The 22,616-nt window shown below is 44.1% G+C and overlaps 5 protein-coding genes across 5 annotated transcripts; 2 read left to right on the top strand and 3 right to left on the bottom strand.

Annotated features, from left to right (window-relative positions):
- Nucleotides 1–2,212: 2,212 nt before the first annotated feature.
- On the bottom strand, nt 2,213–8,420 carry Vha16-1 (Vacuolar H[+] ATPase 16kD subunit 1). The gene is made up of 3 exons (XM_002049166.4): nt 8,316–8,420; nt 2,717–2,906; nt 2,213–2,657 (listed from the first exon to the last, which is right to left on the bottom strand). The coding sequence occupies exons 1-3, from the start codon at nt 8,395–8,397 to the stop codon at nt 2,453–2,455; spliced, it is 477 nt and encodes a 158-aa protein (XP_002049202.1). The 5' UTR covers nt 8,398–8,420; the 3' UTR covers nt 2,213–2,452.
- On the bottom strand, nt 4,714–12,021 carry Trap1 (TNF receptor associated protein 1). Its single transcript, XM_002049167.4, has 5 exons — nt 11,696–12,021; nt 9,888–11,640; nt 9,297–9,824; nt 8,316–8,426; nt 4,714–8,239 (listed from the first exon to the last, which is right to left on the bottom strand). Exons 1-3 carry the CDS (start codon nt 11,817–11,819, stop codon nt 9,650–9,652), a joined length of 2,052 nt encoding a protein of 683 aa, XP_002049203.1. The 5' UTR covers nt 11,820–12,021; the 3' UTR covers nt 4,714–8,239; nt 8,316–8,426; nt 9,297–9,649.
- Nucleotides 12,022–12,309: 288 nt separating this feature from the next.
- Nucleotides 12,310–13,804, top strand: LOC6624856 (angiopoietin-related protein 7). Its single transcript, XM_002049168.4, has 3 exons — nt 12,310–12,472; nt 12,562–13,538; nt 13,603–13,804. Exons 1-3 carry the CDS (start codon nt 12,341–12,343, stop codon nt 13,739–13,741), a joined length of 1,248 nt encoding a protein of 415 aa, XP_002049204.2. The 5' UTR covers nt 12,310–12,340; the 3' UTR covers nt 13,742–13,804.
- A 180-nt stretch (nt 13,805–13,984) lies between these two features.
- Bap170 (Brahma associated protein 170kD) lies at nt 13,985–20,221 on the top strand. The gene is made up of 4 exons (XM_002049169.4): nt 13,985–14,456; nt 14,512–15,575; nt 15,696–18,619; nt 19,023–20,221. The coding sequence occupies exons 1-4, from the start codon at nt 14,125–14,127 to the stop codon at nt 20,040–20,042; spliced, it is 5,340 nt and encodes a 1,779-aa protein (XP_002049205.1). The 5' UTR covers nt 13,985–14,124; the 3' UTR covers nt 20,043–20,221.
- A 768-nt stretch (nt 20,222–20,989) lies between these two features.
- Nucleotides 20,990–22,355, bottom strand: LOC6624858 (guanine nucleotide-binding protein subunit beta-like protein 1). The gene is made up of 3 exons (XM_002049170.4): nt 22,146–22,355; nt 21,573–22,086; nt 20,990–21,503 (listed from the first exon to the last, which is right to left on the bottom strand). The coding sequence occupies exons 1-3, from the start codon at nt 22,281–22,283 to the stop codon at nt 21,184–21,186; spliced, it is 972 nt and encodes a 323-aa protein (XP_002049206.1). The 5' UTR covers nt 22,284–22,355; the 3' UTR covers nt 20,990–21,183.
- Between the last annotated feature and the right edge of the window lie 261 nt (nt 22,356–22,616).

Raw genomic sequence — 22,616 nt, 5'->3', positions numbered from 1 at the left:
GGAACGGTGAATTGGGCGTGAGAGGGGGGGGGGGGGTGGAAGAAAGCTGCACCGTGTGCACATCCTTTTGCAACACCTGTAAAATATGTCCTAAATACACAATATCAAAATAAACCGAGTTTTTTTTTGGAAATTAGAAATTACAATTTATTTCATACAATGTCTGTTGTTTGTTGTTGTTGTTGTTTTCGAATACACAGTTACAGTAGTTGCTCTAAAACCCTTCATCGATCGTACATATATATATATATATATATATTAATATATATAGGTGTAAGTGTGTGTGTGTGTGTGTGGATGTACAGTAATTGGAGAATGCAAATAACAATAAAAATTCGTAACAATATGCCCACGCAGCAACAACAAATACGCGGCCCTATCGAACCGCAAACTCTGCCCCAGGCCCCCTCCCCCTTCCGTGCAAAGTGAACGCAACACGGGCGCTGCAACTCTGTGGGGCGGTTGGGAGGTGGGCGGTGCGCGGTCTTACAAAGCTTTATATACAAATTCTGCTTTTCGCTCTGCTTGTTGTTGTTGTTGTCTTTTTGTGCATTTGTTTTTGTTGTTGCCTGTGGTCTGCGCGGTGGAGCGGCTGCGTAGGTGTGTGTGTGTGTGCGTGTGTTTGTATGTGTGTGGGGGGCGTGGCTTAGTGGGCGCCCAGCTGCACGGGTTGGTCACCTCCGCGTTCTCAGCATCACGAATGCATCGGCGGCCAACGGGCAGGGGTGCTCTTGCCACGCCCACCGGCCAAGCACACACAATATTCCAGCTGCAGCACGTTGCAATTGTTGTTGTTGTTGTTTTTGTTGTTCATCTTATTGTTATAACAATATACAAATTGTTGTTGCTATTTGCTAGTATACAAATCGAGTTGTTGTTGTTGTTTTAGGTTTTTGCATAACTTCTAATTTGTTGGGATTTTACAATTTTTTTGTTGCATTTTTCAACGTTGATTTTGTTGTTGTTGTTGTTGTCAACGTTTTGGTTTTTTTTTTCGTTTTTGTTTTGCTTGCACGACTTTTGTTGTATTGGTTGTTGTTTACAATTTTGCTACTACAATTTCATGTTAATATTTTATACATAATATATATTTTATATATATAATATTTTTTTTTTCTTCTTTACTATACAATAACAGCGGAAAAATTGCGTGTGTGTGAAATTTTCATTTACCATTTTTTTTTATCATGCTCTTGATTTGTATTGTTTTACTTTTCTTTGCATTTGTTTATAACAAGTTTTTCATGTTAATATGTATAATTGTTTATCATTCTCGTTATAATATATATGTATATATATATATATATTGTGTATATATATTATGTATATCAATACCGTAATTGTTTTTTGTTTTTGTATTTTGTATTACAATTTTTTATGTATTTTCTTATCACAAAAAAATCATAATTATATATATATATAATTTATTATTATTAATTTTTAATATATTATTCTTAGAATTGAACAATAATTAAAAATAAACATAGGACTTAGTTACATTTTGTATGCGTGTGTGTGTGTGTGTGTGTGTGTTGGCGTGTGTGTGTGTGTTTATGATTGTATGTAGTTGGTTTTTGTTGTTGTTGTTGTTTGCAGTTGTTGAAGTATTGCCAAGTAATTATTTGTGTCTTTTTGCCCGCCAACAACTTTGCCTTTTGCGCGTGGTGGCAACGCCAGGCGGCGACGCCAGTGTTGCCCAACGCAGCAAGTGCAGCGCAATTGTTGGTTCGATAATGCTTTGATTTATTTGTTGTTGTTTGGCCCTTTTCGCTAAATTTGTTGTATGCAAATTTACAATTGTTGTTGTTGTTGTTTTTCTTTACAGAGTTTGTTAACGAATTTTACATATACACTAAACATTATTTAATAATAATAATGGAAAAAACAAATAACAAAGAGCACACGTTTTGTGGAGCGCAAAAAAAATAAAATAAAGATATAGAAAAGTAAGAGACAAATTTGATATTTGATTACAACTTTATGAACTTATGAACTGCAAAATTGTTTTGAACGGAAAATATAAAACTAAACTAAACAGTGGGCCAGCAATTTAGGCGAATGTGCAAAGTAAACATTCAAATTGAATAACAAGAAATTATAAATTGTTGTTGTTGTTTGTTGTTGTTGCATTATTAGTTGTTGTTATTCTTGTTGTTGTACACACTAATGCGCGACAATATGGCAACACTGGCGCCCAACTCATCAATTGCAGTTATTTGTTATTGTTTTGTTTTGTTTTCTTTTTTTTTTTTTGTTTTTTGTTGCTATATACAAACGGCCACCAGAGTTGCCACCAAAACGCGTTTTGAATTTGTTGTTATTGTTGGATGGTTTTCAATTTGATACACTTTTTACTTGCAGTTGTTGTTGTTGTTGTTGTTGTAGTTGATGTTGTTGATTGCTGGGCTGTTTGTCTACTTGTTGTGTGTGTGTGTGTGTTGAATTGATTGATTTATTTCGTGTACAGGTAAATGGCCACAATCAAGCCGTAGAGACCCAACACCTCAGCGAAGATGAGAATCAGAATCATGCCGACAAACAGACGTGGCTGCTGTGCTGTGCCACGCACACCGGCATCGCCCACAATGCCGATCGCAAAACCGGCTGCCAGGCCCGAGAAGCCCACAGACAGGCCGGCGCCCAAGTGAATGAAGCCCCTGGATAGAACAGATGAGTTTAAAGAAACAAATTCATATTCATTATTTTAGTAACTAACTTGTATAGGGTGTAATTGGCCGGCAAGTCCAGTTGGCCGGCAATCAGCACAGCGACGACCAGACCGTAAATGGCAATGATACCCGCCATGACCACAGGAATGATGGATTTCATGATCAGTTCAGGACGCATCACTGACATGGCAGCAATACCGGTACCAGACTTGGCAGTGCCATAAGCGGCGCCGAGTGCTGCATAGAGTTAAGAGGAAAATTTCGTTAGATTAGTGTGTCAAAATAAATAAAGAATAAATTTCATCAATTTGTTTTCTTCCACATGAAAAACACCCTGTATTCTGCCAGCTAAGACAACTCTTTTTTTTTTTCATAGCTATGCTTCAATGGGGTCGCTCTGACTGGAAAGCCTTGAGTGTTTCGGCTAGCATACGCGTTACATAATAATAAATGGGTTAACACTGGGGCTGGAACGCCTTAAGCGTTCTTTTTTGTTTTATCTAATTGGACTGCAATGCACGTTATGTCATCGATCATACTTTCAAATAGCTCCTACATCGAAAATCATGTTAGCGTAAAGCGGAATTCTGTAAAATAACGTAACATTTAGCGGTCACATGACCCAACTTAACGAAAAACACACACATACACATACATACATATATAACTACTCAACAGAGTCAGAGTTGTCGTTTGAGTGCTTTATTTTTTTTTTTTTTTTGTGCACTCTCTCGTATTTGCTGTTGCTGCTCTCATTACGATATATTCATTTGATAAGGTCGAGTAAATGTGAAGAAGCCAAAGTGCTAGAGTTGCCGAATAGCTCTGACGAATGTTATATACGCATGTGTATGTACATATGTATGTATGTATGTATGTATGCACGCGCATTGAATATTGAAATATAAAACCAGTTTCATATGACGGTCAATGGTATTTGTTAAAAAAAAACACACACACACACACACATTTTGTTTGCGTTTGTGTGTGTGTCTGTGAAGCGCTAATAAATCGAATTAAAACACGCATACAGTTGCGTATATAAAATGCTGGCAGGCTAAAAAAAATAACAACTGCACATCTGTATGTAAAAAGGTAAGCGTGTGTGTGTGTGCGACGTTTCAGAGTTAACGTTAATGGCATTTGCCGCTACGACAGCTGAGCGTAAATGAGTGAGTGAGAGCGAGCAATGGAGCTACAGTCGCTGCCTGCGCTAATTGGCACTGTCATGTGACATTTTGATGCTAATTAACTGTATTTTCCAGTCAAATTGATATTCTATCGGTGCGAATTAAATGAAGGGCTCGCTAAAATACTTATATGCACAAAAAAAAAAAAAATAAAAGACTAGCGTGCTGCACAAGTTCGTGCCAGTTATTGAAATATAATTAATAAATTATTTTTATTAAAAAAAAAAAACTTGTTTTAGCTCATAATTTTTAGCTATGGTTAATTAAAAAAGCCACAAAACTGCACACACTTTACTCGTATACATACGTCATAGAGCGTCATAAAAACCGGTATATACTTGTTTTTGTTTCTATTCCTTGCTAGCTAATGAGAAATACATGCATATGTATGTGTATCCACATTTGTCGCTATCAAATACTGAGAAACAGAGCTAACACACATTCAAGAATTTGTTTGTCGTTGCTTTTCTAATCGAAAACAAATTTCAAACGATCATCGTCTCGGGGACTTCCAAATGCTCATTAAACATGTGGATATGTATGTGTATGTTTGTTTATAAAAACCGCTTCGTGTTCTCTGGCCCAGCAACGGGCAAACACATTTACATTCAATTGCAATTAATCAACAAAAATTCATTGAGAATATATTCTGTGGGCCTTAAACAAAGGCAAAAATCCGAAATAAAGCAAATGCTTTGATAGAATTCAAAATTGCCTGATCGATCAGTCATGCTAGAGAGCGGACAGGTTCTAAACAGGTTAAAGGGTTTTCCTGACATGTATACAAAAGCCGTAAATACTGCACAAGCAGGTGCATTATTTATAGGCGTCAGATAATAAAAATAATTGATGTGTAAACATGTCACAACTTTTATTTGCTTGTGCTTGGCAAAAGTTTACATTACATTTACATGGTATAAACAACAGCTGAGCGTTACATGGCACAATATTTTGAACGTTGACTGTAAAGGACTGCCAGTGTGTACACACAAATCAATAATATAAATATATATAAGCGCGCGCCAGTCAAGTCTTCAATTTGACATTTGACTGCGGCGTTGCACTGCATTTAAATGCGCACCATTTGCATGTAATAACAATTAAATTTTTAAATGTGGCATTGACTTGGGGTATTTTTTTCTACTTCTTTCTTCTTCTCGATATTTAACTGCTCTCAGCGCGACAGACGCATGGCAGACATTGGCGTGGGCGCCTTGTGCACAGTACACAAACCGCCAGAGAAGAGGAAGCGTACCGAGCATAGAAACAAAAACAAACAACCAGCACATTTTTAGATAAATATAAATGTGAGGAATATGTGAAAGTAGCAAGCGAACTGTATAAATATATGTGTGTATATTACCAATACATACACATGCCATGTTTATACAATGTGTGCGCGCGCGTGTGTCTGTGTGTTTGTGTGTGTACAGCAACAAATTGAAGCGTCACAGTTGAGTGCGCGCACAAAAGAACCAAGATAGCGTGTGAGCGAGAGATAAAGAGAGCGAGAGAAGAAACGGCAGCAGCTTATCAAACATTGCTCAATGCGAGAAGATGCTCGATGCCGACGCTGCTGTTGCTGCTGCTTTTGTTGGCGCTTGAGACAAGTGAAAAAGTCAAAGGCATTGGAATGCACAATTCACAGAAAACAACAATAAGTAAAAGAAAAAAAAATATCGAAATGTACATTGTTTTTTCGAGTAACTTAATTGTTGAGACATTTTTGCTTTGGCTTCTTTCTGCTTGTTGTTTCTCATAATCTCAGCTGCATACACACACACATATGCACACATACACACAGCCACACTGACAGATTGCAAATTTGTGATTACAAATTGAGCGAATGCTTTGTGCGTAATCTTCATTTGATTAGATAATTTGTTAGTACAGGATGTGCGCATAGAACGTTGTTACACCCGTATATATTTGTATACTAATCATATTAATTAGAAGTTATTGTTAATTAATTATAATGCAGCACACAAACATACGCACACACACACTAAGGGCCTTTTGCTTGCCACGTTTTATACTCTCTCACTCTCTCTTGCTCGCTCAGATAAAGCAGGGTCGTTATTGAGCTCAAAACTCAAGCAGCTGCTTCTCTGAAGCCTATGGAATTTTTTTTGAATTTTTTTTTTTTGCAAGTTTTTCAAGCATTGAAAAGTAAACATAAAAGTAGCACGTGACATTAACATACAACATTTACATAATTAACATACATACTTTAGCACATGTGTGTGTACACTTTACTATCATTTTCTATGTAAATGTATCTACTACTATTTCTTTACTGAGTTTGCGCAGGCAAGCATCAGCATGTGGGTGTATGTGTGCATGTTTGCGTGTGTGAGTACATACATATGTCAGCCGTTTTGTGTGCGTGTGAAGGATTTTCTGAAACCATTTACATATGTACATGTATAACGAGCACAAAAAACAGCGGGCACTGATAAAAGCTCAAAGCAACGCCCATTGTGCGATATTGACAGCCAATGACTCAGAATCCATCACAGCTTTCGAGCGGTGTCAGTTAACTGCAACATGGAAACAAGCTGGCTTGAGTGCTGCTTAAACTCGCTCACTCTCTTATGTTTGCGTGTTCATTTGATCGTGAGAGCGCGCCCATAGCGTTGCCAGATATTGTAAGCCGCATGTTTTTACATGCAAATGCTGACCGTAGCTGCTCTTTATGATTTTTAATGTTTAACTTTGTACTTGGCTGCGGCTTAAAATGAATTATGCTGTTGACTTAAATTACATAAGCAATGCGATATCATTGTTGCCATGTCAAGAGCGCTATCTACAAATTTTGATACAGCACACTACGCTAATAAGCAAAGTAAATATTTAAGCCGAGCAAACTTCGCTCTTTGTTAAAAAAATTTTTTTTTTTTTTTGAGTGGGGTGTTGGATTCAAATCACAAGACTGAAATTGATGCATGACATAATAATTATGTCATTGATTTGAGTTCGTTTATCGAAAAACAATTAAAAATATTTTAGAGCCCTTTATTTAGGTGTATGCAAAAGAAGGTCTATTTTTTCGTGCATAAACATTTAGCATTGTGCTACTTTATCCGCAGCGCGTGCTTCTCTTGAGGTCTAGGTGTATGATTTCTTTGCCATGCGACAACGCAAGGTGGGTCTTATCTTATCACAGACAAGTTATTGGTAAATAAGCCCGGACCACTTATCAGCTAAGGTAATATAATAATAATACAAAAAAAAAAGATGTATGGTTTCTGATAAGCTGTATAGAAAAGAAACCCAGGCATGTGATGCCTCTTGGCTGTGTGCTATGGTCATCGAGTCGATTGATCATGCAAGGGCTGATGAGGTAAAAAGGAAAATAAAAAGTGGCATGTGATTACGCTTATTATTATGATTTCTATTGTGTTACAAACACCAACAAAGCTGCGCTCAATCATTTGTTTGTTTAGCTAAGCATGTGTTTGATGGGATATCAAATTTTGGTAACCTATATATGTCATGTTTTTATGATAAATTTTACAACGGAAATGCACGTGATGGAAAATATGCACATGATGTGTCATATTAACTGCCCTACGCTACATATACAAGTATACTATTAACATTTATTGCCTTTTTTTTGCCCGCATTTGTTATGGAAGCCACATGCATGCAGTTCTCTGCGTATTCTACATTCATCAAAAGATAAGCCAAGAAAAAATAAAATACTTCAGTATGGCAACACCAAAAAGTTGGTCTTGTGACTGTGTGAAAAGGTAAGCGCGAGTTTCGCGTCATAAACTTCACAGAAAAACCGTAACTCTGCTCTCACACTCACACACACATACACACAATAGGAAACGATGACAATGCTTGGTACAAGAGCGTGCGCAACTCTCTCTCACACACACACACATTCTCTTTCCTTTATATGCCGCTCACTTGCTGCTGTATGTGTATGAGTAATGCCGTTTTTAGCACGTTGAAAAAGAGGCAACGAATTTCTAATTTCGATGCTGCCATTTTTGTGTTTGCAATAAAGCAATTAAATGCGCATATTATCCATACAAAAATGAAATATAATTGAATATTTTTTTTTATATAATAAGCGTGTATGCTATTAACTATTCTAGCTGAAACATGGAAACGTTTTTGCTAGTCACGCGCATTTCGAACCGACTCAAACTCAAACACAAACACATGCACGATTACGCTGTGTGTGACTTGACTGTGAGCGTATTGAGTTTTTGTACACTTGCCGCCGCCTGCCGCCTACAAAAGCGCTTACATACATACAGACATGGGTACTTTTTTTTTTTTTTTGTGCTGACTAGATGTTCTTCTTCTTCTAGCATTTACGCCACAAAATGTTCGATTTTTCTACGCATGCAGCGCTGCGCGTCCCTTTTGTAAACGAATTGTGAAGTTTGCGGAAAGGTAGGTTATTTTTCATTTTGGTTTCGTTATTCGAAAGACTCACCTGAGAAGATAATGGCGGACGCAGCGCCCATAACACCGAAGAAGGGGCCATAGATGGGGTTGTCGTTGCTCGCACTTGACATTTTGCTTTGTTTTTTGTTGTGTGTTTGGGCTACAAGATGGAAATTGAAATTTGAATTCGTTTTTGTTGTTTCCTTTCGCTTATTGCACTTTGATTTCTTATGTTATGTTATGTATCGGCGTGTTTTACGTTTGCTTTGCAAGTTGAAATAAAGTATTTTTATTACATATACAATATATGTGTATATATGTATGTACAAAAAATTTTCTTGCGCTGCTTTTCGAACCACAATGCTGCTACGACAACGTACGATTTGTGAGTGAGCGCGTTGTGAGAGACAAAGAGCAATACACTCACCGCTCGCCTCACAATTATTGAATTTTATCTCGAGTTTTTGAGTGCGTCGCTGAGAGCCCTTATGTATGTGTGTTCGAAGTCATGTGCCTATGTGTGCGTGCGTATGAGCGCATGACGGAATGAGCTTAAATAAAAAAGTCCAATTGGCAATGACAACGCGCTGGAAAATTACGCACACACACACACACAGAGTCACATGCACACTCACATGAGTTATTTAAAACTTCATTTTCGAACACAATTGGCAATCTTTGCGCGTTTTTTTCGCGTCCAAATTTCTTTTTTTATTGACTCAAATTTGCAGAAATCTTTTACGCTCACCGCGCACACTCTCCCTCACACACACACACACACACACACACACACACACATATGGGTCGTTCATTGCCATTGGTGTGCCTGCGTGTGTGTGTATGTCGTGGCAGAAAATACTATTGTACAAATTTTTGGTACAAAATTTGCTTGTAGGTTTGCCATTTTCTGTTTGCAATTCGTCTTTATTATGTTTAAATCTTGTCGCAGCAGCATTATTGTATATTATTACATGGTTAAATCTTTTTCGATTGCTCCTCATATGACTACTGTTTTTTTTTCTTCACTCACGTGATTAGAAATCTAATTTAAAGCAACTCGCTTCTGTGGCTGGCCTTTCGGGTTTATTGCTGGCTGCTGCTGCTGGGCGACTAAAGCACGCTCTGCTTTTTGATACGGCACTGAACTCCTACGGTGCGTTTTCGTTTTCTTTTATAAACTTTAGTCACGGGGGCGGATTTTCGGCAGTGCTGCTATTTGGTTTCTTATCGATACTATTGCTTGGCGGTGTTATGCAACACTGATCCAGTGACCGACCTGGCAAAAGCGCCTTTGGTATTTTATGAGCTTAACAAATAAGTACAATTTTGTTTGGTATTTGTTTTGGATTTGGCGTAATAACATTTTGGTATTGTCGAGTAAAGTTAGTATTTTTCTAAAGCTTTTGATAACAGAGTGTTCATATTTGTAAGCAACATGCGTGGATCTTCCGCCAAACCAGCGCCAACCATTGCATTGGCAAACAATTGCTTGGTGATCAGCTGGGCCAATTCCGGTTCGCTTGTACGCAAGGAATGCAGCTTCTTTATGATGGGATGTCTGCAAGAAAAGAGCCATTCAAATGGGTATCCTAATATGACACACACTTGCTCCAATACTCACTTTGGATTAATTTCCAGCTCTGGCTGCAATAGGGCAAAACGATTCTCCTCTGGCAGCTGATGGCTTTGGGTGCGTATGAAATGTCGTGCAGCGGCCATTTCCTCGACGGTGATCACACATGGATGGGTATCCAGTCGAGAAGTAGCCTTCACTTTGGCCACCTGACCCTTGAGCTGATCCTCCAGCCAGGGTATGAGGTTATCCAGCTCGGAGCGCATTAAACTGCCCTCGCCTAAATCTTCCAGAGCAGCGGGATCTTTTGATTGATTGCGCATCTCCTTCTCCACAGAGACTAGCTTCTTGTTCTTGAACTGTCCCAGCTGCATCAGCACCAACTCATCGTAGGGCTCATAGCAGAAGAGCACAAGCTCGTTGCGCTTCTTAAGACTCTCATAGTAGGGTGAGGATTCGGCAAGCACGCGATTTGGCGCTGCCAGATAGTATATATCCTTTTGATCTGCACTAACCGATGTGTAGTAATCCTCCAGGGAAATGCGCCCAGCTTCCGATTTCGAGGATTCAAAGCGCAATAGCTTGGCAATTTCCTCCTTCTCGGCGGAATCGGTGGACGTGACAATGCCCTCCTTTAGAAACAGTCCATAGTCGCGATAGAATGCTTCATATTCTTCTGGCTGCTTCTTGGCACGCTCCTGCAGGAAGCGTACGACCCGACTAGAGATTACGCTTGACAGTTTGCGTATAAGGCTACTGTTCTGCAGCAGTTCACGGCTCAGGTTTAGGGGTATGTCCTCCGAGTCGACAACTCCTTTGACAAAGCGCAACCACTTGGGCAGCAAATGCTCCGTTTTGGACTGGATCAGCACCTTGCGCGTGTAGAGAGCAACGCCGGTGCTGCCATCACGAGACATCTCGAAGAGGCCGGGCTTGCCCTCCGGAAAATAGAGCAGCGCATGTATACTCAGTGGCACATCGGCGTTATAGTGTAGCGAGAAGCGGGGAGCATCGAAACTGTTGCTAATAAAACGATAGAAGTCCTGATGCTGCTCCTTGCTAATGCTTTGAGGATCCATTAGCCAAAGGGGCTTAATCTCATTCGCCTGCTTGCCGTTCAGCAGAATGGGTGAGCCCACAAAGTTGCTGTACTTCTTGATAACGGCGCGTATGCGATCCTCGTCGGCATATTCGCGGCAGTCGGTCTTCAAATGAAGCACAATCTTGGTGCCGTACTCCACATCCTTCACTTCCTCGATTGTATAGGTACCACTGCCATCTGTAGCCCAGCGTAGTCCAGGTGCATTGGGTGTGGCAGCACGCGTGTATACCTCAACACGCTGGGCCACAATAAATGCCGAGTAGAAACCCACACCGAACTGGCCAATTATATTGGATGTGGCCTGTGCTGCCTGATGCTCCTGCTTGAGCTGCTCCAGAAACTGTTTGGAGCCGCTGCGCGCAATAGTACCAAGATTGCTGACCAGCTCCTCGCGTGTCATACCAATGCCCGTGTCCTGGATGATCAGCTGCATCTGTGGCTTGTCTGTGGTGATGCGTATCTCCAGTGGCCGATCCTTGGCCGCCAGTTCCGATTCAGCTGTTGTTCTTAGCGCCGAATAGCGAAACTTTTCCAAGGCATCGCTTGCATTCGAGATCAGCTCGCGCACAAACACCTCGTGATCCGAGTACAAGGAGCGTGCAACAATGTCCAGCAATTGTCGTGTCTCTGCTTGAAACTCGTGCTTGTCCACGGCCGGTGCTTCATTCGCAACTGTGGCGAATCGACGTTGCGGCAACGCTGCACAGAATTTACCCATAAGCAACTACTCTACAAATTGAATGCAGTTCCTTACCTGCCGATGGCAGCTGATGTAAAGACGGCGTACTCAATGCAAAGGTCGCTGCTCGATTCGCTTCCCGGCACAGCCGGGTCAGCTGACGGGCCTTGAGTAGCACACCAAACGCACGCAGGGACATCTTGTGTTGCAATTAATGCTTCAATCAAATATTTTGCAAAAAAAAAAAAATAAATATAATTGATTGTGTCAGTTCAAACAAAAGTTGAAATATAAGTGTTATTTAACTCTCTGAGCGCACATGTGTTATGATTCTCGATAAGCTGTTATCGATTTGTTTCTCGTGGTTAACAGCACTGGTATCGATTGCGACTAGCTTTTTGAAGCTTAAAGAAACTTTTTAGCACTGTTAATTTATGTTATCATAAATGTTGGAATACAATTTTAATTTTCTAATACTTTGTCAGTTAAGAAGGGGTGTAAGTTTTTTACAAAATTCTATTATTTTGGGAATGTCCGGAACTTTTCAAAGTTCTCTAGATTCCCATCTTATCACACTTTAAATCACTTGATAATGAACAAATAACTTTTGACCCAACATCGTCTCTTATCACAATTTAGAATTTCGCATATACTTTGCCTATTTTAGCATCGTGCTATTAGTTTGTAATCTCAGTTGCTCGAAGCGGCACGTCGAATAGAATGCGCGCGTTTTTAAGAGCTTCATTTGACATTGAAATGTATCGTTATTTGTGTGCGATGTTCGTTACCATTTTTATTTTATTTCTAAGCGTTTCGTCAATCTCTGCCTCTGAAGATCACTGGGATGATCAGGTGTGTGGGGGTGGAGTGTTTGTTTTTTTTTTTATCCCATATCACAATTACTATCCCCAGTCACAATTACTGCGTTCTTTTTAACCTAGGCTCGAATCGAAAAAGAATGTGCACCGTACTGCCTGAAAGTATTTCTATGGAACACTGTGAATATGAACCAAAAGATTGAAGCCTGCGACAAAAAGAATGTGCAGATGGCGGCTCTGCAAAGCCAGTTGGCGGTTTCAAAAGCCAAGGAAACCATGTATGAGAAAACAATTAGGGATAAAAATGTTCAGTGCCAGAATGAAGATCAACTTTATGCTGATGTATCCTCAATAAAACACAAAATAGATCATATGGCAGCACAAACGCGAAACGAAAGCAAACTCTTCGAGTTATTAAAACAACTTGAAGACTACAGAGTCGCTCTAGAGCTGAAGAACGAGCAAATCAGATCTTTGGAAACAAAATTACAGATCAGCGAGTATTTATTTGAGAATTGCAAGGCAAATTTTACATCAACTCCAGCGGCTCTGATGATAATGGATAGCAAACGAGTAGCGCATCTTAAGGTATACGAAACAAGCTGCTTGCAAGCTGGAAACTCATCAGATATTCGGGAAATCCAAGTTCCGGGAACTGAACCATTTCGCGTGCCCTGCGACGGAACAATCGCTGGGTCCGGCTGGATGGTGATTCAGCGACGTGTGGACAGGAGCGTGGACTTCAATCGTGGCTGGGCTGAATATGGGACTGGTTTTGGTGATCTTGAGGGCAATTTTTTCATAGGCTTGGAAAAACTGTATCGCATGACTAGTTCACGGCCGCATGAGCTGTATATATATTTGGAAAATTTTGAAAATGAAATTCGCTTTGCTCGCTACGATAATTTTAGTATAGCTAGCGAAGAGGATGCTTATCAACTTAGAGTTTTGGGTAAATATTCCGGGAATGCTGGCGATGCCTTGTTGTTAAACAGAAACATGAAATTTACCACATTTGATCGGGATAACGACAAACGCGACTTCGATAACTGTGCAATAGAGCGACACAGTGGTTGGTGGTACAGTCAGTGCGCACGATCGTAAGTAGTTGAAAAACCAACCATAATGAAATTGACAAAATATTAAATTTTACTAATTACTCAGAAATCTGAACGGCCGATATTTTGACAGAGAGTTGGACAAATGGGAAGGCATTTGGTGGTGGAATTGGCAAGAAACGCGCACTCTCAAGTCCGTGCAAATGCTGATTAGACCAACGATCAATTCGACGGTAACGAATTGAGCCAGCATAAAATATTTAATTGTTTAAATATAAAATGTTTGAATATAATCACTAGTGTAAATATATCTATAGATACTTTTCAATTGTTTACCTTTTTCAAATATGTCGCCAATAAGTAAAATGTTGCGATATATCGATTGCTGTTTCTTAATGCGATTAACGCAGTGCGTTATCGATATAAATATATCGCTGATTTTTGCGCACAGCATTTGTTAATGTCTAAAAGCAACCCTGCTTCTGGAAGCGCGTCGTCTTCGCGTTGTGGTTGTATTTATTGTTGAGTTTTTTTTTTTTAATTTTTAACTACTATAAGTGAGTGTGCGCGCTGTATTAGTTTATAGAATGTACTATTCGTGTTGCCTTTGGATTTAAGTTAGCACAGAATGACGTCCATTGACAATGTACGTGTGCTGCTGCAGTCTCTGCCAGCAGCATCGCCTGCCGTCGGCAACAGCAACAACAATGCACAGCAAAATGAGTCGACGCCGGCTAAACTTGGCGCTGCTGCAACACCATTGCGCGCGAGAAATACCCAACAGCAGCAACAACAGCAGCAACAGCAGCAGCAGCTGCAGCTGCAGCAGTTGCAAGCACAACCACAATTTTTTTATGGCACGCCGGAAAAATCAACAACTGGGTCCACTGTTGGTGGCAAGCAGCTCAGGGCGCCGGAGGAATTCTGGCGTGATCTGCACCAGTTTCACGAGCGGCGCGGGTAGGTCCCTGGCATGTCTATCATAGCCATTGATTTACTTGTTACTTTTCAACAGCACTCCGCTGACGCAGGCCGCCAAGATTAGTGGTCAGCACGTGGATTTGTATCGACTGTACCAGGAGGTCACGGAGCGCGGTGGCTTCAATAAAGTGAACATGCGCGATGAGTGGGACGAGGTGTACAGCGCGCTGGACACGCTGCGGGATCGTTGCGTTAATGGCACCGCTGGCATTAAGCATATATATCGTCGCTATTTGGATAAATACGAGCGCCTGAACTTTTTGGGTGAGGATCCCGACAAGCTGGAGGCCTTGGAGGCGGTCATCGAGTGCGCTGATCTGGGCGCCAGCGCCAGTCGTGCGCGTTCACGTGCCTTGGCCGGCGGCGGTGTCGGGGGTGTAGGTGGCAGCTTAACTGGCGGCGGCTGGGGCAGCATTTTCGGCATGCCGCACTCCACGCTGACGGCCGTGCCCATGGCGTATAACCAGCGCCAGCATATGGTGAATGCGGATCGCCGACGACAGTATAAAATGTCCACACAGCTGCACAAGCACAGCAGCTATGAGAAGCTGCTGTTGTCGCTTATCTCACCGCTGCCCAACGAGCAGGACTTTGCCATCAATGTGTGCACGCTGATGGCCAATGAGCAGCGTCCAACGCTGCAGCTGAACGAGTGCCCCAAGCTGCTGGATGTGCTGCTGGCGCATTTGGGCGTCTATGCGGATTACAGCATGCGTCAGCTGTTCCAGCATGGCCACAACAATGCTGGCATGCAGGTGCGACGTCACTCGAAACTTAACTTCTGGCGGGATTTGCTCTACGATAAGCCACAAATTCTGGACCTCTACACGGACGAACAAGCCTGGCTGGACAACGGACTGATCAACAAGGAGACCGACGCGTGCAATGATTATCTGTTTCAATCGGATGAGCTCGATTTCGAGCTGGACTTTTTAAATTTACGTCGCAGTCATGGCACGGATGAGCGCATTGGCCAGCGTGTGCTGCAAATTGTTCAGCTATTGCGCAGCTTGAGTTTTCATCAGGACAATGTAACGCTGCTCGCCTCGAATCGTACGCTCTGGCGGTATCTGGTCATGGGTGCCAATGTTCGTTGGAGTAAGTAGTCAAAGTTAGCCAATGGCAAACATCTAGCGTATCAGTCAGATACGTGCCCTTAGATACGTGTTCGTCCAAACTTCGCTCTTAGATCTATTTTACATATCTTTTGAATTGCAGGCAACATCCATATTCAGGCACTGGAAACGGCTGGCAATCTGGCGCAGCAGTTTGACCTGCTGGATCCCGCCACGGACGAGCTATCGCGCAATCTGCTGGCCACGCTGTGCGAGGGCGTCGAATCGAATGATCGCGCTGTCATCATCAGCTGCCTAGAGATACTCTACAAACTGTGCGGACGCGAGGGCAATGCCCAGCACATAAATCGTTGTCTTGGCTTGGATTTCTATCAGCGTGTGATGCTGTTGCTATCGCTGACCGATGTGATGCTTTTGATTTTCACGCTGGAGGCGATCTATGCGTTGAGCTCTTTGGGCGCGCGTCCCTGCTCGATGCTGATGCAGGTGCGCGGTCTGCTGGATCAGCTGGTGGCTTTGCTAACCGTCGAGGCGCAATCGTATGGCGCGGCTGGCTGCATTTTGATGCGCGTCGTGGAGGTGGTGCCGGGCAATATGTTGTCCACACTGGCACAGACCATACCGGGCACTCAAATGACACAGCTGATGACGGTCAAGCAGCCGCAGCAGCCAGCGCCGATTGCTGCACTGCCGCCGCCAGCGCCAACACAGGTCCAAGTGTTACCGCCACAGCCAGAGACCGTTTCGGTGTCTGTGCCTGCGCCTGTTCCCACCACTACGCCCGCGCCCGCGCCCGCCGCTGTGTCTCTGCCTGTGCCTAGTTTGCCGCAGGTGCAGCTGCCTATGCCCAGTTTGCCGCAGGTCCAGCTACCGCCACCGCCAACCCAACAAGTATCGATGCCTGCTCCAGCAGCCGGCACAGTTGTGCTGCCTGGAACGCTGCCCGCAGCGCCCTCAGCGCCGCAAAGCTTTACCCATGATGATGAGACCTATGCGCTGGCCTGGCTGGGTGCCACCTACGAGCGCGCCGGCAACGGTCATGAGTATCGCGTCGAGCAACAGGAGCTGTATACCATTTACCTATCGCACTGCCAGAAGGCGGGCAAACTTTCCGTGGTTAATCGGCTGCAATTTCCGCGTCTCGTGCGGCTCATATTTAATGCAAGCGTGGGTCCAGCCATTGTGCGCCAGATGGACGGCACCGATCTGCCAGGCACGCACTATGTGGGCATAAGGATGCGTGCTCAGCCTTTACCCATGCAGCAACAGCATCAGCAACAACAACAACAACAGCAGAAGGCAGCGGCAGCGGCGACAGCAACAGCTGCCAAAAAGGAGCCAGCGCTGGTGCCCAAATCAGAGACAACAGTTGTAGACGCATCTGATGAAGCTACAGGGACACAGACGCCCAGCTCATCGCTGATTAAGAGCCTGCTGGCAAATAAAGTTAACGAGCGGCAGCTAAAACAAAAGGCTCAGGCCCAACCGCCTGCGCTGGTGGCCACGACAGCCTCGGCAACGGGCTCCCCGGCCAGCCAACCCATTAAGGTGACCTCCACGGCAATTAGCGCCTTTGTCAACAATCCGCTGATGCAGCACACGCCCGTCAAGGTGGGTCAGACCACCATAAAGCCGTTGCATCCGCAGCTGGCGCTGGAGAAGAAGCCAATGACGGATTCAGCGCCACCGCCGCTGGCGCCATTAAGCGGCTCCAATGTGCTTACCAAGGATGCGCAGGGGCGCACCGTAATTATACAATCCAAACGCAAGCTGACCATCGATGAGGAGCAAAACAAGCGACTGGCATTGGATAGCAGCAGCAACACGCCCGCTGGCAAAGATGAGCCGCAGGTGACGCCCTCGAAGAATGCGGCCAATCTCTACGCAGATTTGGCTGCCTCGATACTAGAGGATGAGGACTTGGACGATGTGCCGCCGCTGGCAGCGTCCAGTCAAGAGCAGCAGCAAACGACTCTGCAACAACAACAACAGCAGCAACATCAGCAACATCAGCAACAACATCAGCAGCAGCATCAACAGCAGCAACATCAACAACAACTGCAGCTCATACCCGCTAAGGTACAGCCCGCACAGCGTCAGCTCATCTTTCCCGCTGGCAGTGCGGGAGCGCCACCGCCGCAGCTGAAATTGGCCACCACGGCGACCATTAAAACGGATCAGGGCTTGCAAACGGTGCCGGTCATATTGCAGAAGACAGAGCAACAGCAACAGCAGCAGCCACAGCAGCCGACGCAAACACAATATGTGCTGGCCACCAATCAGCAGGGACAGACCTATCTGGTGGCACAGCAAACGGCACCAGTGGCAGCGGCGGCCAATACGCCGGCCACGCCCACGCTGCTGGTTACCCAAGCGGCGCAGCAGCAGACCAAAACAATTATCATATTGCAACAGCCGGGTGTCAGTGCCAGCAATGTGCCCGGCACACAGAAGGTCATAATGACCACAGCGCAGGGTCAACAGGTGCTGGTGACAACAACGACAGCGCCTGCGGTCGGCCAGCCACGGCCCGCAGCCCAAGTCCAACAGCAGTTGCAGCAACAGCAACAAATCTTTCTAAATCCGCAGCGTACGGTGCCCGCCGCCTTGGGTGCTGGTCAAATGTCGCCCTCGCTGCTCTCGCAACTCAATCAGATACCCGCCACCATAAAGCTGCATCAGCCGCAGCCGTCGCAATCACCGCAGCTGCATCGTGGCGGCATTGTGGCCACCAAGACAGCGCCCATACCGCAACTGCAGCAGCATCAGTCCATTATACAGCAGCATATCATCTCCGGCCCGGCGGCAGCGGCAGAGAAACGGCAGCTGCTCCTAGGCGGCATCAAGGAGACAACTCTCATCACACAAACGCCCGCCACGGCTGCACCACTGCAGCAGAGTCAACTCAACTCGCAGACAATCATTACCACACAGCCGCCGGCAGCTACCACACCGGTTGTTGGCGCTGCACTGCAGCAGCAACAGCAGCACATACGCAGCGTGCTCGAGCAGCAGCAGCAGCATCATCCATCCATAATACAGCAGAAGATAACTATGCCCACAGTGGTGAGTACTGGCGAGAATTACTATTAAGCTTATGCCACTGCAGAGAGTGATAGTCCGATGAGCTTAGATTTATCTATATATATGTGTGCCACAATGAACTAGAATATATGCAAGTAGTGTATATTCTTTTCTGCTCGATTGTATTTAGTTTTTCGGAGTAGGGCATGGCAGCTTGGCACATATGCATATCGTATATCCATTTCCATATATATTTTGATCGGTAACAACTCTCGAGTCGTTATTTATGCTATAGGTCGAAGTGCTTCTCAAGGTTTATAGCTATATATCGGTTCGATAGGAACATTCCACCAACAATCAAGTTGAGATCGTAGATATATATATAATGCATAGGTATTTACATTTGGGCATATCAAAGAAATTAAGCATTTCCTTTTCTTTGCAGCTAACGGAGACGGTCAAAGCTAAAGCTGCGCCAGCAGCAGCAACCATTGCCAAGAAGCCGATGGCGCCGCCAACGTCGTCGCTGCCTGTGCAGCAACAACAGCAGCAGCAACCGGTGCAAATGCCAGCGCTGAAATCTACACAACAACTACAACAACAAGCGCAGTTGGTCAGCAGCGAGTCTAAGCCCAGCATTATGATTGAAGCCAAGCCGGCGGAGCAATCCACAATTACAGCAACATCAACAGTTGCAGCAATGCCCGCAACAGCTGCCACAGCAATTGCCTCTACCACAACAACAGCAACGAGCATTGTCAGCAATAGCAATCCAACAGCAGCGGGAGCAGCTGCCAGCGCTGTGCCCGTGGATGTCAATTGGCTGTTCATTTGCGATTGGCGCAATTGTCCGCGTCGCAAATTCAAATCGCTCAACGAGCTGCAGCATCATGTCTGCAATGTGCATTGTCCGGATCATTTGGATTCCGGCGCTGAGATCTACTGTCAGTGGGGCAGCGGTCCCAGCTTGTGTGACAACATAGCCCGTAAGCGTTACTCACTGATGACGCATCTGGTGGATCGTCATTTGGCCCTGGATGATCTGCGTGCCAGCGTGCAGCGTCGCCTTGCCACGGGCATACACAATGTGGCGCCCACCCAGCCAACGGTCACAATTGTGCGCAATGTGGGCAATGCCAGCAATGCGCCCGCATCAACAGCGGCAACAACAGCTGCTGCTGCGCCAGCGACAACGGCCACGGCTGTGGGCACCTCGGCGCTGCAGGCCATTAAACGACACTCGGCCGACTTTCTCAACTCCAAGGAGCTATTGGATGAGAACGAGGGCCCAGTCACAAAGAGCATACGCCTCACGGCGGCGCTGATATTGCGCAATCTGGTCAATTATACGTCGACGGCCAAGCGCAGCCTCAAGCGGTATGAGCCCCATCTGGCCAATGTGGCATTTAGCAATGTGGAGGCCAGTGGCGTCCTCTCCCACATACTGCACGAGCTCAGTCAGTAATCTCCCCAACTAATCAACTATCTAAAAATATATATATATATAGCATATGCATATACATATAAACATATTTTTCTACACCTCACGCTGCGCTGCTATAAAACAAAAAAAAACAACTAAATATTTAAACAATTATTTCTATTAACTAACGACACTATTAAATGTGAACAAATTGAATGAAATGAAGTGAGCGAATATATATTTGGATTTTGGAGCAACTCGCGTTCAATTTGTTGGGTAAGTTTCGAAGAATTTCGTTAACCTAAATGAATCTAATTCGAAATGAATATCTTAAATGGCTTGGGAGTTGTTTTTCTACCCTTGCAGAGGGTATTATATTTTTGTGGTGAAATGTGTAGAGAGGCATCTGCGACCCCATAAAGTATATATATTCTTGATCAGCATCAACAGCCGAGCCGATACAGCCATGTCCGTCTGTCAGTCTGTCCGCCTGTCTGTTTCTATATATCACTATATCATATAGCTGCCATAGGAGCGATCGGTCGAAAACTAGGTTTTTGATTAAAAACCTTTTTTGTTTTTTCAAGACATCTTGCCCAAACTTGGCATTAACTATTTTCTCTGTGGTTCTTAGATACGGGCAAAGCACTATAAGCATTTTGAAAAGGTTGGGTCTGCAAGGGTATTTGAACTTCGGCGTGCCGAAGATAGCCTTTCTTTCTCGTTTTAAGTTGTAAAATGCAAAAGGCTTTCGATTGTTTCCACGCATGAAGTTAGAAATAATTTCTTATGCACAAATCAAATTGGGGAGTACAAAATATATCATTTTTTTTCTAAATATATTATAAATCTCACTTGAATCTGAACAAAAAATCACGAATGAAGCGTCTTCAGTCGTTAGGAATCTTTAAGCACTTAAAAAATACCAAAATTGTTTGAGGCAGATTTAAAGTAGGTTTTGGTCATAATATAAAACTTAAAATTCACTATAAAGTTTAAAGGGTTACATTTGTATTACGGGATAACTATTTAAATATGAATCAATTTACGGGGCGCCTATGCAGAAAGTTGCCCATAAATTGTCAGTCACTGCCAATGCAGCTGCTTGGCAGACATAAGGAGGGTAGAAGAGTATGATTGAAACTGTAACACTTAGAAACTAATACACAATTGTGTCAAGGGTTTAGTTATATAAGTCCCAGAGCGAGATCTGTGCATCCATGCCAGCAGCGGCCATAATGGGGGCGCGCCACATGGACACAGGTTGTGTGGAGTAGGCGAGATCCATGACGCCGCCTTGTTTGTGCTGCGTCAGCACGGCCAGTGGTCGCAGGCTCTTCCACGAAAAGATGCGTATGCGACCGTCCCAGCCAGCGCTGGCAAACACCTTCTGATCGGAGCGTATGCGCACACAGTTGACGCCCGGATTCTTGATGCACAGCTCGGAGCCGCGCTGCAGCTGCATGGATTGTCGTTGATAGCTGAAGGTAGTCAGTTTGTCGGCTACGGTTGGCAAGTGGAAAACAACATTAATTGGCAGTTCAAGGGCAACAAATCATAGTGCGTTCTTACAAGCGCCGCCCACTATGCCGCGATTCGTGTTGGGATCATAATCGACTGTCAAGGCTTCCGGCGCCAGTTCCATGACATCAATCATAACACCGCTGCTCAGATCCCAGGTGAGAAAATGGCCAGACTCGTAGCCGGCGAGCAGAAAAAGCTGTGAGGCGCACTCGAAGGGCTTGAAACAGGTAACGCTGCCCAGCTTGGCCAATTGTGGATCATCCGGTATTAGCATCTGTGTAGGCGCCGCCGGATCCGTAACATGTAGCACACCAATTGCCGTCTCCTCGCACGGATAGAACAATAACTGTTCGTTTGTATTGTTGGGATTTATGTGCAGCGCTGTGCGACAATAGCCCAAATGATTGCCCGGTATGCTGCGCTCCTTCACATAGCTATTGCTGCTAATGGAGTACATGGTGATGGTGCCACCCTTCTCCTGCGTGATCAGGTGCTCTTTGGTGTGATGCAGATTCGTAATTGGCGCGTTGCCCACCTCAAAGTTTAGCGACGAGCGGTTTGTCTACAAGACAACATTAATTTGTTTTTGTTTCAGTGTTTTTGTTGTTGTTTTCGGCTCACCTGTAGATCCCAGAGAAATACTCTGCCTTTGAGGGTGCCCGCCAGCAGGCGCTCGCTCTCATGAAAACATATGGAGTTGACGGCGCCCATGTCCGGGCAACGTAAACTGAATACAGGATCAGGTGGTAGCACAGCCATTTTAAAACGTGAATTGAATTAATTAAATTTAACTAAAGCGTGTTGCGTTGCAATCTCGATAAGATAAATAAATGTCGTTGCGATAAGTTGTGGCGGCAAATCGATGACGATTGCAATGTGGCATAAGACTGACAAATATCGATATGTCAATGGCGCGATAAATTTGTGCATACGATCCACAACTTACAATCCACATACACAGCTGTTAGCTGTGCGTTGCTATTGCACGCACACGCCGCCAGATGTCGCCAGTGCGCTGGCGCGTTACGCGCATGTTTGAAAAAGCTTTTCAAAGCGATAAAACAAACTAGAAAAAAAGAAAAGCCAGAGAAA

Source organism: Drosophila virilis, chromosome 5, assembly GCF_030788295.1.
Source record: "Drosophila virilis strain 15010-1051.87 chromosome 5, Dvir_AGI_RSII-ME, whole genome shotgun sequence".
In the NCBI taxonomy this organism is placed as follows: Eukaryota; Metazoa; Arthropoda; class Insecta; order Diptera; family Drosophilidae; genus Drosophila; species Drosophila virilis.
This window is presented reverse-complemented; position numbering and strand designations above follow the sequence as displayed.